The sequence below is a fragment of the Montipora capricornis genome, chromosome 10, assembly GCF_036669925.1.
Source record: "Montipora capricornis isolate CH-2021 chromosome 10, ASM3666992v2, whole genome shotgun sequence".
NCBI classification, from domain to species: domain Eukaryota; kingdom Metazoa; phylum Cnidaria; class Anthozoa; order Scleractinia; family Acroporidae; genus Montipora; species Montipora capricornis.
Genome location: NC_090892.1, coordinates 31979964 through 31994233, shown reverse-complemented (window position 1 = coordinate 31994233; position 14270 = coordinate 31979964). Strand labels below are relative to the sequence as shown.

The following is a 14270-nucleotide window of genomic DNA, read 5'->3' as shown; positions in this document are numbered from 1 at the left end:
CTTTTCCTGCGGCCAACAGACCAGGAATCACTAAAGGAAAGATACCTCCGTCTTGTCAGCGTCGGATGGGTTTGGGCATTATGGAAATGAGGTTCTAGGTGGACGTGGTGACCCTTTTTATGGATTACTGAGTCGGGAGGAGGTACGTCGGACCGTAGGCGTGCCACCGTCTTCGTAGACTGTGGTCACGGTGTTGGTATGAGTGATGTTCCGAATACGACGTCCATCCGTTCGTTGACGGGCGGGCGTCTTGAGATAACAAATCCATTTGACGTCGAAGTCCATCTTGATCGAGTCGTCGTCGTCCACCTCCACGGCGACTGCTCCCTCCAGGAGAACCTCCTCCTCCGCCACCGCCACCAGGAGAACCTCCTCCGCCACCGCCACCGCTACCTCAACGGCGGGAACCTGCAGGAGACGCTGGGAGAGGTCGTCGACGTGGGCGTTTCCCTCCGGTGGTGGGACGAGGACGACGGGTGGCCGTCGCAGTGGAAGGACCACTGGCGGCAAAATCTTGTAAATCTTGGTCAGAGACATGATAATCTCTTTGAATCTGCGTTCTCTGAGCGACGGGGATACTCCCGTCCAAGAGAGAACGCATCATGAGTTCTCGTTGGGAGAGAAGCGTATTGGTCTGCAATCCTCCACTATCAAGACCCAGTTCGGTCAACAGGGCATTGGGACTGGGGGTCGGCACACGACCTTGATCCAACGTTTCCAAAAACTCTTGAATCGTGCTGTTGGGTGTTCGTGTTCCGACCCCGGCCGGCATGTTTCTTGGGGTCATGTCGGGAATGGTGTTCCCCGGGAACGTACGTGGTGTCCTGCTCCCTACACCAGCTGGGGAGGTCATCCTGAATGATCGGGTTCCTATAGGAATGTGTTGGGCGACCTCGAGTCGTTCACTCAAATGCAAAGAACGTCCTCCCTGTCTTCGACGCCGACGGGCAGCTCGTTCTTTGGCTCTACGTCATTGCTGCTGTTGACGGTACTCTTGCAGTTCCCTTTGATACTCGGAGGGATTGCGTTCAAATTGAAACTGGTCAAACGGCGATCCGGGACTGGAAGGTGTGGAAGGAGCTCTCTCTCGTCGGTACTCTGATAAGGCACGTTGATACTCGGAGGGATCCCAAAGGGCAAACGGGGATCCTGGGCTGGTCATTCACGTTTCCACACCTGGGTCGGACCGTCGGACTGTGTCACACAACTGAACAGTCGGTACCGATCGTCTGAGGCGGGATGAAGATCCATCATTATATACCCGTACGGTCGTTGCATACACCTCTCGAAGAGACGAAGGACGTCACGCCATCGATCGGGAAAGGCTTGTAACGTCAAGGCCCGAAATCCCGATTGATCTCTCGGATTCTTGAAAACGAAGAGATAATGGGCATTCCTGGAGATGGTCTTGGCATATTTGCCGGGTGGAAACAAATCTTGACACAAATATAACACCGTGATGTTCCAATGATGCGATTCTCGGGTGAACAGGTCCAACACTCGTTTGTCGTTCCCTCCTTCGTCCATGAGATCATCCAATACCAGGATCCCACCTTGACTTTTTCCGAACCAATGTCAAAGATCATCGATGTCGGGGATCCCTTCGTGAAATCGGATCCCAAGACCTTTCATACGTTCGAAACGCGGTTGCCATACGGCATAACAGTAATGACACAGTTTCGTCTGACTTCCTTCAAAGACACCTCCTTCCGTCAAGAGCGCTTCGGTCAATTGCGTCTTGCCACTCCCCGACGGGCTGATGATCATCGTACTACTGGGTTGTCGTATCATGATCCCCCTCATCGACGGTAGCGCTGCACATTATCTTTTATACCCTTAAAAGCGTGTTTCCCTAGCAAGAGGCCTACTTTCCCAAACGATGGGGCGGGACCCGATAAAAACATGGACATCCCTTCCGCAATCTTATCGACAAGTCGGGGTTTATGACGGGCTAAAGCCCCACCCCGCTGTCGTCGTCGTCATCTCCTACAACGCAGTCTCTTGTTGTTCCCGTAAAAGAGTTTGGTGGCCGTCTTCAAAGCATTCGTACTATTGTACGCCCATCCAGCTGTGGTGGAAATGTCGTTGTTGGCATCCGATGTCTCTAATTGTTCCTCCACGTTCATGTAATTCACCCAACCTTGAGGGGCCAACAGGGTACTGCCTTCGTCTCGACTGTAATTCAAGACTGTTTCGATGAAGGACTTGTACATGTACGTGTCCGTCTGTTCACTCATCAAGACACCACCCAGTCGTAGATTGATCTGCTTGAAGAGACCGTGGGCGAGATTGTTGGTGACGTACACAGACTTGGTGTCAGTCGCATCCGAGGCTGCATTGGTATTGGCCACGATGCCATTGGTCGACGCTGAATTTAGTTTCTGTTCGATTTCAAAATAACTGCGTCCCAAATCCACAAATTCGTCCAAACCGGGAATGGTAAAGGTGATGGGCACGATGCCCGTCATGGCTTGACTGTATGGCACCATCCGGTACGAATCGACCGTGATGTCCGTTGAAGGCATGGTAAAGAGTTCCAGACTCATCGTCGTCGTCTTCTACGTCGAGGTCGTCGTCGTCGTGTTCTTGGTACGTGAGGGATCAACCAACCACCGTACTGAACGGGGATTCTGCATTTTATACCAACGGTAGGGGCGGACTGATGTCGACAGTAGGCGCGTTGTCGACGCAACCGCGAATGCACAACGATCGGTCGGAGGTTCATCGTCCAAAGATGGACGTCACACTTTGTTTGGCTTTTTTATAGCCGTCCTTTGAGACCGGCTTTCACCAAGGCGCCCGCTTTTTGTTTCAAACCGCGTTTCAACGAGTGTCCCACTACACCTCCGACGTCACTGAACGAACGACCACTGGATGCCGCTCGAAGTCCTGATTGCATAGCATTCAACAATACGGGCGACGCAATCTTGATCAAATCTTCGGTGGCACCCGCTCCACGAAGGTACGGAGGATAATACCGTGTTAAACTACCCCCACGCATGATGAGAATGATGATGACCTCCCGACAGCGTTTTTTTTATATGTGCTGCAGCGGTTGTTTCCTCCGAAACTGAAAGGTCACGATGGTTCCAGAAGGTAGCCAGTCGTCCGTCGCTCTCGGCCACACTGACTTCGACGACGTCCAGATACGTACGACGCATGGGCATCCATTGAATGTGGACTGGTTCGAAATACACGTCACCTCCTTCACGTCGTTGATAGTGGACTTCATGCACCAGGGGGTGTTCGGCATCTCCCATGATGTTGCTCTTCACCACATCCGAATAGATCAGTAAGGTTCGTGAGCCAGGGCTCACGGCCGTCTGGAACGCGTCATTCAAGTTGACAAATCGCCACTCCACCGTGTAACTCAAGACCAGGGTTCCCGAGTCTATCATCCATAACACATCATTCGGTAGTTCCGTGTCCTGGACCTTCTCTACGTTCCCGGTTTTCACATTGTAGAGATTGTACAACAGATGAGGACCCAGTTTATACGTGTCATTCACCTTTTGGAGCCAACCCATACAAAAGGCCCACTGTTCGTCTATTCGAACCAGCACGAGATTGTCGTTGATGTTGCTGTTACTACTAGCAGTGATAGTTGTTTTGACCATGACTAGTTCCTCTCCTTCCCACCGGAACATCGGTCGATGCGTCGATGGGGTTCGAGACCCTTCAACCCCATGCTCATCCTGACTGTTGACGAAGACCGCTTGATCAATCTCACGGACCACAGCTTTCATCAGTCCAACCCCGTCCACAATCTCTGTTTGTCTCTTCATAAGTGTCGCAGGTGTCACGTGCAATGTATGGACATGTGTGACATTGGTGACATGATGGAACGACTTATAATTGAACGATACGATGCGGGTCGTGTCTTTGGGAAACAAGACATTGAGATCTACACCGTTATCCGGCATGGAGATGGACGTCAGTCCGACCTCCCAATCCCCTTCGAAACGGACTTCCTGAGGGAGACGCGCCTTGAACGCATTGGTCGTGTTGTCCGGAAACTCCTTCGACGGATCGCTGAGAATCACGACACGTTTAATGATGATGAATCGTCTCCCAACAAAGTGTCCCTCTCTTTTTTATACGTATTGGTCCGGTTGTTTCCGGAACTGAAAGGTGACGATGGTCCTCGTACCTTCTCCCAAGATAGCCAGACGTCCATCACTCTCGGCCACACTGACTTCAATGACATCCAAATAACGACGTCGCAGGGGCATCCATTGAATGTGGGTCGGTTCGAAATAGACGTCACCTCCTCCACTTCGGTTGTAGTGGACTTCTCGCACCAGGGGGTGTTCGGCATCTCCCATGATGTTGCTACTCACCACATCCGAATAGATCAATAAGGTTCGGGAAGCATGGGTCACAGCCGTCTGAAACGCTTTGGACAAGTTTGTAAAGCGCCATTCCAATGCGAAACTCAAAACCAATGAACCCGAGTCTACGATCCAGAGACGACCCGAGGTCAATTCGGTCGTGGCTGCCCTATCCGATCTCTTAGTCGTCTTGTCGTAGAGATTGAACCGGAGATTAGGTCCCAACTTGTGTGTTCCACTAGTCGACTTGGCGAGCCATCCCATACGAATGGCCAGGACTTCATCCACGCGAAACTCCACCACATTATTACCAGGAGCACTTCCCAGTACCCCAATGTCTTTTCTTTCCAAGACAGCCACCTCTCCTTCCCATCGAAAGGTGGGTCGACGCGGATCCTCTACGCGAGCATTGATTATCCCTTGCAGGGTATTGGTGATCTGCCAATCGATCTCATCAAACAGGGCTTTCATGAATCCCACCCCATCCACGATCGCTGATTCGTTCTTCACGAGAACCTCACGTGTCACATGCTCTGTGCGAGTCGTACGGCTATCAGCCGATACATCCAACAGTTGATACTTGACCGTTGCTATGTTGGTCGTGTCTTTGGCGAACAAGGTGTTGAGGTCGAGACCGCGATCGGGCATGGAAATGGATGTCAGTCCGACCTCCCAGTCACCTTCAAACTGGACTTCCTGAGGGAGTCGCGACTTGAACGCATTGGTCGTATTATCCGGAAACTCTTTTGAAGGATCGCTGAGAACGACGATACGATTCATGACGACGACGAAAATGGAGACAGAGAGTACTTGTTTTATCCTTAGGAAAGGCCACGGGACGACCGTCGACTTCCTTGATACGTACGTGGATCGTCTCGATCTTAGATCCGCGTAGGCGATGATAGTGGACTTGTTGTGGTTCCCACCAGGCACCTCCACTTTTATAGGGGACGGTGCGCAACAGTTCGTCGTACGACTCTTCCAACCATTGACTTTCCATCAGGTTGACGTACACAAAGAGGGGACGTTCGATCTGTTGCGTCGCCAATGGGGTGTCCTTCAAATTGGCAAAGGCTTCGTTCAGACGTACAAAACGCCAGTTGAAAGCTTTAGCCATCACCATGAAATATGCATACTGATACAAAACCTTCCATCCCACACCTTCAGACGTCAAGGCTACCGGTCCGGTTTCAGCGGTAAAACCATTAGGGTACCCCTGAAAGACGGATCCATCACGAAAGTTTTCTGCGGTGTAATCCGGTACCGGGGCGTGTTTATCAATAGCTTCCATGAGTAGATTGGGTCCTTTCTGGTAGTGACCTGGCTGAAAAGGTCCATTGGTCGTCGTCCTGGTCAACCATCCCATATGGAAAGCCAGTTCGCTGACCCATCCAAAATACTTCCACATGACCCCGCTCTGAAACACATGCGTATTATCTAGAAGCAAATCGTCTCCCTTCCATACAAAGGTTGCCATGGTATTATATCTCGTCGTCTTTTGGGGGGTCTGACTCGTATCGACGATCTCAAAGTGAAGGTGCTCCCCGGTTTGTAGACTGTCCTCGATCTTCTGTTGCATTCGATGGATGATCTTCTTGACAAATTCCACACCCGTCTTGGAAGGGGTGATCTCCGATAAGAGGATCACCCCTCGTTGATTGCGCGCGATACGGAGCTGTCCACTGGGATTCCTCGTCGTGGTGCTATAGTAAAAAGTACACAAGTATCCTTCCTTATGCCATGTTTCTGGATGGCCCACGCCATGGTACGCCTCGTGAACCAGGATCTTTTCGGGGTGTACAGGTGGTGGTGGTGGAATGACAGGTAGAGAGACGCCACTCAATCCCACTTCCCAACGATCGGTATCTTTCTGCCAGGCACGATCGTTAGGCAGACGGACTTTAAACTCGGAAGGACCATTGTCAGGGAACTCGGATTTTTGAACATGACTTGACAACGTCACATAACGAGACATGATCACCTCTTTATTGTGTCTTGTGTCTTGGTTTTATACATGTCGTAACGCAGAACGAGGCACCCACCTATCGTATTTCTTCGGCCAACCTAACCAACGCACTTTAATGATACGATCGCGTCGTTGCAGGATCTTTTCCACGCGGAACAAGGCTTCGTTCGGCACGGTCACTTTCTGAACGTGTTCTTCGTAGAAACTGCCTTCGAGAGGCGTTCCATCCCATTCTTTCAGTTTATACGTGACGACGGGTCCGGGCACCACGCGTTGTACGACAAACACTTCTTCGGTCCAACCAGGCAGATAACCTTTCTTGAACAGACGATGTTTCTTGCTGAGTCGGACGCAATCGCCCACTTTGAGTTTCGGACGAGGACGCTGCTTCAAGCGTTTGCCGTACAACGTGGACCACACCACTCCTTCGTTCTTCTCCGTCACGTCGCGTGGAGCCATGCCGATACTCCGATGCCGACTCCCATTGTAGCCGTTGAGGAGTTGGGGCAACACGTTCACATACACTTGCGTATTACGCACCGAGAAATAACGATACATGCGTTGCTTTAACGTACGATTGAAACGTTCGACGATAGAGGCTTTGGCATCCCCATGCGTCGAGAAATGGTGAATGCCTTCTTTTTCCAACAAACGTTTGAACGGGGCATTGTCAAATTCTTTTCCGGCATCCGTCTGTAAATGTAACGGTTTCCGCCCACTCTGTCGCAGAATCTTCTCAAACGCCTCTGTCACGGCCACACCGGTCTTGTTCTTGACGGGGACGGCCCAGGCGTACTTGGACAACACGTCAATGACACTCAAGAGGTATCGGTTTCCTTCATTCCATTTCTTGAGAGGTTGCATCTCCACCAGATTGGCTTGCCATTGATCGTCTTTGTGAAACACCAAAACGGGGGACGTCTGGAAACGTCGATGGACCGGACGATGCAACGTATAGGCCAATTCCCCTTGCAATTCGTCTCGGGCTTCTTTCAAGGACAAACCTTGCGCTTTGGCATATCGGGCCACGCCACCTAAGGCACCGGGCGTTCCGGGATCCGTGTAAGCGGTGACGCCGGACGCACGGCGGTTCTGCCGTTTGCGTTTCGGCGCGTCTTGGTGAGAAGGAGTCGGACTGTTAACCCCAAGAGACTAGGTAGATCTTTCAGGTACCGCTGTTCCAACATCTGCCACGTACCGTACGCTCTCTCAGGTCCCAGGGTTCGCGTCAACCATATCAGATACACGACAAAATGAGACCATTTATAGTCGGCCTCGCGTTTCAGAGCCGCGAACGTCGCCATGGCATCCACAGGTTCTTGTGTGGGAAACCCGTCCCATTGATCGTCTCCCCCGAGACAGGTCATGAGTTCCCGACACACCCAGGTCAAGATCGACCAACGGAGGCATCGTCCGTACTCGCGATAAGGGAGACGCACGACTTGTTCGAGACCCACCCTCATCACCCGACGACCCAATTAAGCACACGACATCATCATCATAACTACACGTGTTTTATTCAGACTTGCTCACTTTTATACACTCTAGAATCGAAACGAATCTGATCAAAATTCAAATCAATAAAACAAGATTTCAGCAATCCGGGTGTGATGGGACGGATCCGCTCCAACCGTCGGCACTATTCTTCTTCCCGCTTCTCGATGACCTTCTTGAGTGCCATGCGATCCGCCAACGGTCCCTGATCCCATCATTCCCTGCGCGTTGCCAGGTGCTTCTGAAACTTCTCCTGTTCTTCTCGACTGATCCGTTGGACGGTTTCGTGATCGTAGCCCTCGGCACGCCTCTTGAGAATCGTCTTGCTCCAGGCCAGGTCCACCCACTGGAAAAATTTGCACGACTCTACTTGTCGACAGGCTAAGAAGAAACGACCCTTGTTAGGGGATTCTGGTTTCACCGTCCGCGACAAACGCGCCTTCTCCTGATGGTAACAATGCCAGGGTCCTTGTCGGACATCGGCATGAAGCTGCGCCTCGATGGCATCGATCCAGGTGGGCACTCGATCGGCGCCCATCACAAACAAAGGACACACCTCATCGTGATCTCGGCAGTACATGTACGGGGTGCCATTCTTGGACAGTCCGCCTGTCAATGGAGTGGCATGAAACAGGCACAGCACGTCGCCCGAAGGTTTGATCAAAGGAGGCGGCGACGATCGGGACAAAGAGGGTGACACTGTAGGAGGAGGAGGTGGTGCTGTTGGTTCAGGAGCCGGCAAGGGTGTGGGTTCAAAAGGAACGTCGTGGTGCACCCTTCCTTCGACCAACTTCACCTCAAAAGGTTGAGGCGGTAACGATTCATACATGTCGACGGACTTTGCCATCATCTCTTCGTACGAAGGACACTCGGTCGGCACAGAGACCAACAGCGCATCCAACTCACGAGCGGCTTGGTTCAGTTCCTCATCCTTCTTCTTGATCTCGTCCTTTCGTTTGGCGGCCGCTTTTTCGCAAGCTTCCTTATAAATCTTGGCAGGCGGTTGGGCAGTCTCACAAACGACATCGTCCTTCTTCTTACCTCACTTGGTCGGTTTCTTTCCACAATCCGGTTTCATCATCATCAATGCAGGATAACTCATGGTGTCCAACTGATCTTAGTTTGATGTGTTCCCTTTATAACCCGTAGCACGTGTCCATCCAGTGCATGGTCTTCATGTGTGCCTCCCGTGGATGCTGTTATAAAAAATAAAAGTCCGCCTCTTTGTCCCATTTGTTCACAGGATGTCTCATGTGGATGTGGCTACACAAACAGAAGACAAAGACGATCTCACGACCTTACGACTCCTCAAACGTATAGACGCTCTCTTGGATCGTTACTTGTGCAAGGGTTGTCGCTACGAAAGGAATCGACTCCCTTTATCGGTCTTGAAGACCTGGGAACTGGATCGTGGTGTATGCAAAGAGTGCCGCTATGTCTTCTCAGCCGCCGACGATCCCGACCCAGGCGTCACCGACTTCTGGTCCGAACGAGGCATGCCCACCAAATACTATTGGTCCTCCGCCTCATCCTCCTCAGAGGACGACGACGACGAAACACCACTTCGATGAAGTGTGCCTCGTCCTTGATTTGGAATATTTCTGTAGTGGACGTCAGATCTTACCTAGAGAGCTGGGATACTGCGACCATACTGGAACCCATTATGGATCCATCCACTACAAGCCTTGTGTGGAATGGCCCCATCTCTCTGTCAAAGATCGACGTACTGCTCATTACGTTTCCAAGTACGTCCATGGTCTTCCCTACTATCCCAAAACGTATCATGTGGCTAGTGAGCTCCTGGTCGATGTACGTCATCTCTACCAACAATTCCGCAACGGACCCTCGTGGCTCACAAAGGAGGGATGGAAGATGAATGTTTGGATACCTGGAAGATCCCTCATTTAGACTTGGAACAATGGGAATGTCCCAAGTTCGACGATCTACCCCGCCTCAGTTCCGTCGGTTTTTGCGGACAACATCAGCATCCCTTAGAACTCCATTGCCCTCAAGTCGAATGCTACCATTTCGTCCAATGGATGCGGTCTCAGTGACTCTTGTCTTACGACACGCGTTACATCAATCATGAACGCACTCAAAGAATGTTGGCCAGTCAGACACCTAGGACCCCGTTACGTCCTGCTTGGAAAACGTTCCCTCCACCCAAGTTGACATACTTTCTTAAAGAACACAGATGTAACAACAAAGATTGAAATAAAACATGTTTTTTAATCCACACTTGTGTCCTCTTAATACAACTAAGGATACAACCAATCACTAAGGTACTTCCGATAATATTTTCTTTGTGTCTCTCTTCTGGCATTCAACCATTCCGTAAAAGGAAGGTGAGGAAAACGATGTACCCACCAACGAATAAAACGTTCACTACGATGAGCTCATTCCATCAACAGTTCAACAGTGTCCCTAACAACAAAAAAACAAATGTCAGCGTCCCAACAGTTGCTCCAACGTAGACAGATCATCGTCTTAAATATCTGTAAACTCAAACCTGTCATCCTCATCAGACTCATCCTCACTGTCATCGGGACGCGTGTCTAAATCCCAAATCGTCCGAGTCACCGCATCAAAGACCTGGTTGACAATACCCTCCTGTCTTTCGGCGGGATAACTCTGCTGCTCATTCCCCTTCAGGTAGACGTCCCGACAGTGCGGGCACGTCCAATGGCTTCTGGCCAACCACCATGTCAGCAAACAGCCCACGTGCATGGTTTGGTGGCAACACCCCATGTCGACCGAGAGATCCGGTTTGATCACACATCCATTGACGCCTTGAGGTAGTTTCTTGTTCACCTTTTCCAGGAACTCTCTAATCTTATTATCACACTTCAGTTCAAAGGTGTCTTCTCCGCAGATGACACACGGGAACTCCGATGTGTCCTCCACATCAAGGAATTGGGCTGTGGGTCTCACCTTCTCCATCCAGCGTTCCATAGCTTTCATTTCCACGTTTTCTTTCTCTTTTTGCTTCGATTCACTCTGTCGAGTCGATATGGTGAATATAGGACCAGTAAAGCTCGGACCCCGACCGACCATGACGTTCATAACTCGAATGCTTCGTTCTTCTCTCTGGCTCGTCGCATATCTCTCGCCAACTCCGCGACAGACAGACAACCACCCATAGACCTCACAAAAGAACAAGAATAGCGATCCCCGAACGTGACCGGCTCTTATAGACCTCTCTGGACCTCGTTTTCAAGAAGAGACCTTTCCTGAGGGGTACCCCCCCATCCCCCCTCTCCTAGGTCACATGACCTTTCGGGTGTCTCTTTATAAGAGATCACCCACACTCTTGGATCGTCATTCTCGTTTTACGCTCATACTAGATTGCAAGCTCTATGTTCAATCAAAATGCCGCCAGTCACCAGATCCCAAGCGAGACGAGCAAGACAACAACAACGCAGTCGACAGATGTTGGACCGATTGCTGGACCTCTACATCGCCAACAAGACCGACATCTTGCAGAAACAAAGACATATAGAAGAGGCGCGGGCCAGACAACAAAAGGATTGGGCGGAGGGACGAGAACGGATTCTGAAAAAATACTACGAGGAAAACAAATGTGTGATTTGCTTCAAGTATCACCTGACCGAGCCCCATAAACTGGAGCACCTCACGTTTGCAGCCATCTGTCGACACCTGGGATCCCTGCGCCATCTCAAGCATCGGTCGACGCCCATGCGAATGTTCTGCTGCAAGCAACAGATTCACGACCGGTGCCTCTACGCGTTCCAGGCCAGCCAGTACGGCTGCGTGCATTCACATCAGCGAAAGGAATGGCGGTGTCCACACTGCCGAACCAGTTTAATCCTCGTGGCTACACGACACTTTTCATCGAGTGTCAACGGGCCTTCGCCAACCACTCGGGAACACGCCAGGAGAAACTTGTTCGGCAGTTAAGAACCTTGCCCGAACCCACTCTAAAACCTGAACCGTTCATGGACCCCGTCACTCTCATGCTATGTCATCCAAAAGAGGGCTCGCCTTTGATTGTAGGATCGTTATTGTTATGTGTCTTTTACTTGTTTGGGTAGTGGGTTCTGGATCCCACTACCATTTTTTTATTGTTGTTTATTTCAGGGACGAGGTCAGGCACCAGGCCTCCTCACACGTTCCCGCTTGTAAAATAAGTTGTTGATTAAACCGTTTCGTGATTCGAGAAAAACAAAGAACCGTCTCTTAAGTGTTCCCCCCGGTTTTTCAGATTCTTTACATACTTTTAACAAAGGACCCCCGACGTTGGACTTTGACCCCGCCGTCTAAACCAATCCTCTTCACGTGTGCACGTGATAATGGCGGACACAAAAATTTCAACCAATCAGAAGACGATGCATCTCATTAATTTTTGCTCTCCACCAATCAGAACGCTCCATTTCAAACTGGTCTATATTCCCCTATAGTACTACTAGTAACAACAAAGTCAAGATGATCATGTACCCACATTTGGCTGCCATGTGAACAGGACGTCTGCTGGCGCCTAAACATTAAAACGACGTTTCATCTCCGTCGTTTGAATCTGAATTCGAGTGTCTACAATGATTTGAAGATCAAGATGGATGTGAGAAATCAGTGGGCCAACTACCCGGTCGTCTGAAGTGAAATCCGAACCTTCTCGTTCGATAGACGTACGACCACATGGATGGAGAATAACGTGTTCCTGAACCGTTTAGGTGTCGGTCTGCTGGACAGTAAAGCGTTTAATGGCGATCTGGAGTATTACCCGTACGCCTTCCAAGATTTTGGGGTCACGGGTATCATAGGCGGTGAGGAATACCCGTACTGGACTTTGGAATTGAATGGAACAGACATACGGAAAGACTTATTGGGATATAATCGTCTCCTGGAGACCAGTGGTTTGCTGATTCGTCATCGCCCGCACATGGTGCAGGCAGAGGAATGGGGTTACGGACGTAAGTGTACGTTGTTTGCCTTTAACAACGTGCCCAATGGAGATGCCGATTCTCCGTTTCATCGAAATCCGAAGCAAAAAGGCAAAGTCCCTTTGGAGATCAAGTGTAATGCTGCACCTAGCAAAAACACCACCTTCCAGGTGGATGGCAATGGTGCCATTCTATATAAGAAATACGAGTGAGCTGGGAGTGAAAAACAAAATGGAATTCGTGCCTTTGAGTGACGTGGCCTTGCGTGATTTAGCCTTGGACGATCCGATCCTGAAAAGCGTCTTTTACGGCGTCCATCCTTCTGATGGTTTGCCTTCTCGTCCGACCCGTATGATGTGAGCGGCCTAGATTGTCAATGCAGACACACGAGGGGAACCAGGTCAGCATTGGTTAGGAATGAGGAAAGAGAATGGAACGTGTCAAGTCATGGACAGTTATGGACTACCTCTCACGACATACAACGCATTGGACCTGGAGAGGTGGTTACAACAGTGGCGACTTGTACAGTTAAATGAACAGGTCCTGCAAGCCTTTGCAAGTTTTTGAAAGAACGGGTACAAGGACGAACGATGACCGATTTTGGAAAGGGATTCTCTCCGGTCGATTTCGTGGGGAACGACGGAAATGAGTACCCCAACCAGTGCTGGATCACCGTTTGATCAGTTTCAATTCGAACGCAATCCATCAGAACATCAATGGAAGTTGGCCAGGTACAGTGCGCAACATCGACGTAGACGACTTCGAGAACGTGCCTTGGAATTGAGTGAACATTTGAGCATGGGTGACTAGATTCCTACGGGGTGCAGGAATCATCATCTCCGGTAGGCATAGGGACCACCAAAAGAGTCACCAGCGGTGTGGGGAACACCCCTTCTCCAGTTCTCCTAGAGAGGGTGGACGTGGCCGAGGACGTAGGGGGCGCGGTGGCAGTGGTGGTGGTTCTCCAGGAGGGTCTCCTGGAGGCTTCCCTGGCGGCAGACCTCCGGGGAGTGGTGGTAGTGGTGGCGGTCGACAGAGTCGACGACTAGACCAAACCGGATTAAGGCATCAAATGGATCGGCTGTCTCAAAACGCTCGTCAAGAATATCATGCATGCCAATACAGTCACCGCAGTCTACACGGATGGAGGTACACCCACGGTATGACGCACGTCCTCGAGGATCAGTAACTCATAAAAGGAGCTCCGCAACCTCCCTCTTACTAACATTTCACCATGCCCAAAACCTGACGACGGCGACGATGGAAACGGCAATGTGGAGGCACTTTAGCCCTGACCCTTCCTGGTTGGTATCTGCAGCGGGAAAAGGGGCCTTAGGTTCTGCGGCCGCCTCTGCCTGACAGAAACGTCAACGTGGATGTGGGTTGCTAACAACGTTGGGGAAAGCCGCTGTGGTTGTATACGCCTTGGGAAAAGACAAACGGTATAAAATAATGGGAGGCTCGGGAGTACTACGATGGAGTCCTTCCCTTATGGGTACAACAACGTAGAGGTATAACCATGCTGGCTGTCAAGGCCTCGAAACCCCGTCGTGGACAAAAACGATGCAGATGACGACGACT

General features: G+C 50.7%; 1 protein-coding gene across 1 annotated transcript; it reads right to left on the bottom strand.

The window, feature by feature from the left end:
• Positions 1 to 6339: 6339 nt before the first annotated feature.
• On the bottom strand, positions 6340 to 7664 carry LOC138020670 (uncharacterized). Its single transcript, XM_068867607.1, has 2 exons — positions 7496 to 7664; positions 6340 to 7412 (listed from the first exon to the last, which is right to left on the bottom strand). The coding sequence occupies exons 1-2, from the start codon at positions 7662 to 7664 to the stop codon at positions 6340 to 6342; spliced, it is 1242 nt and encodes a 413-aa protein (XP_068723708.1).
• Between the last annotated feature and the right edge of the window lie 6606 nt (positions 7665 to 14270).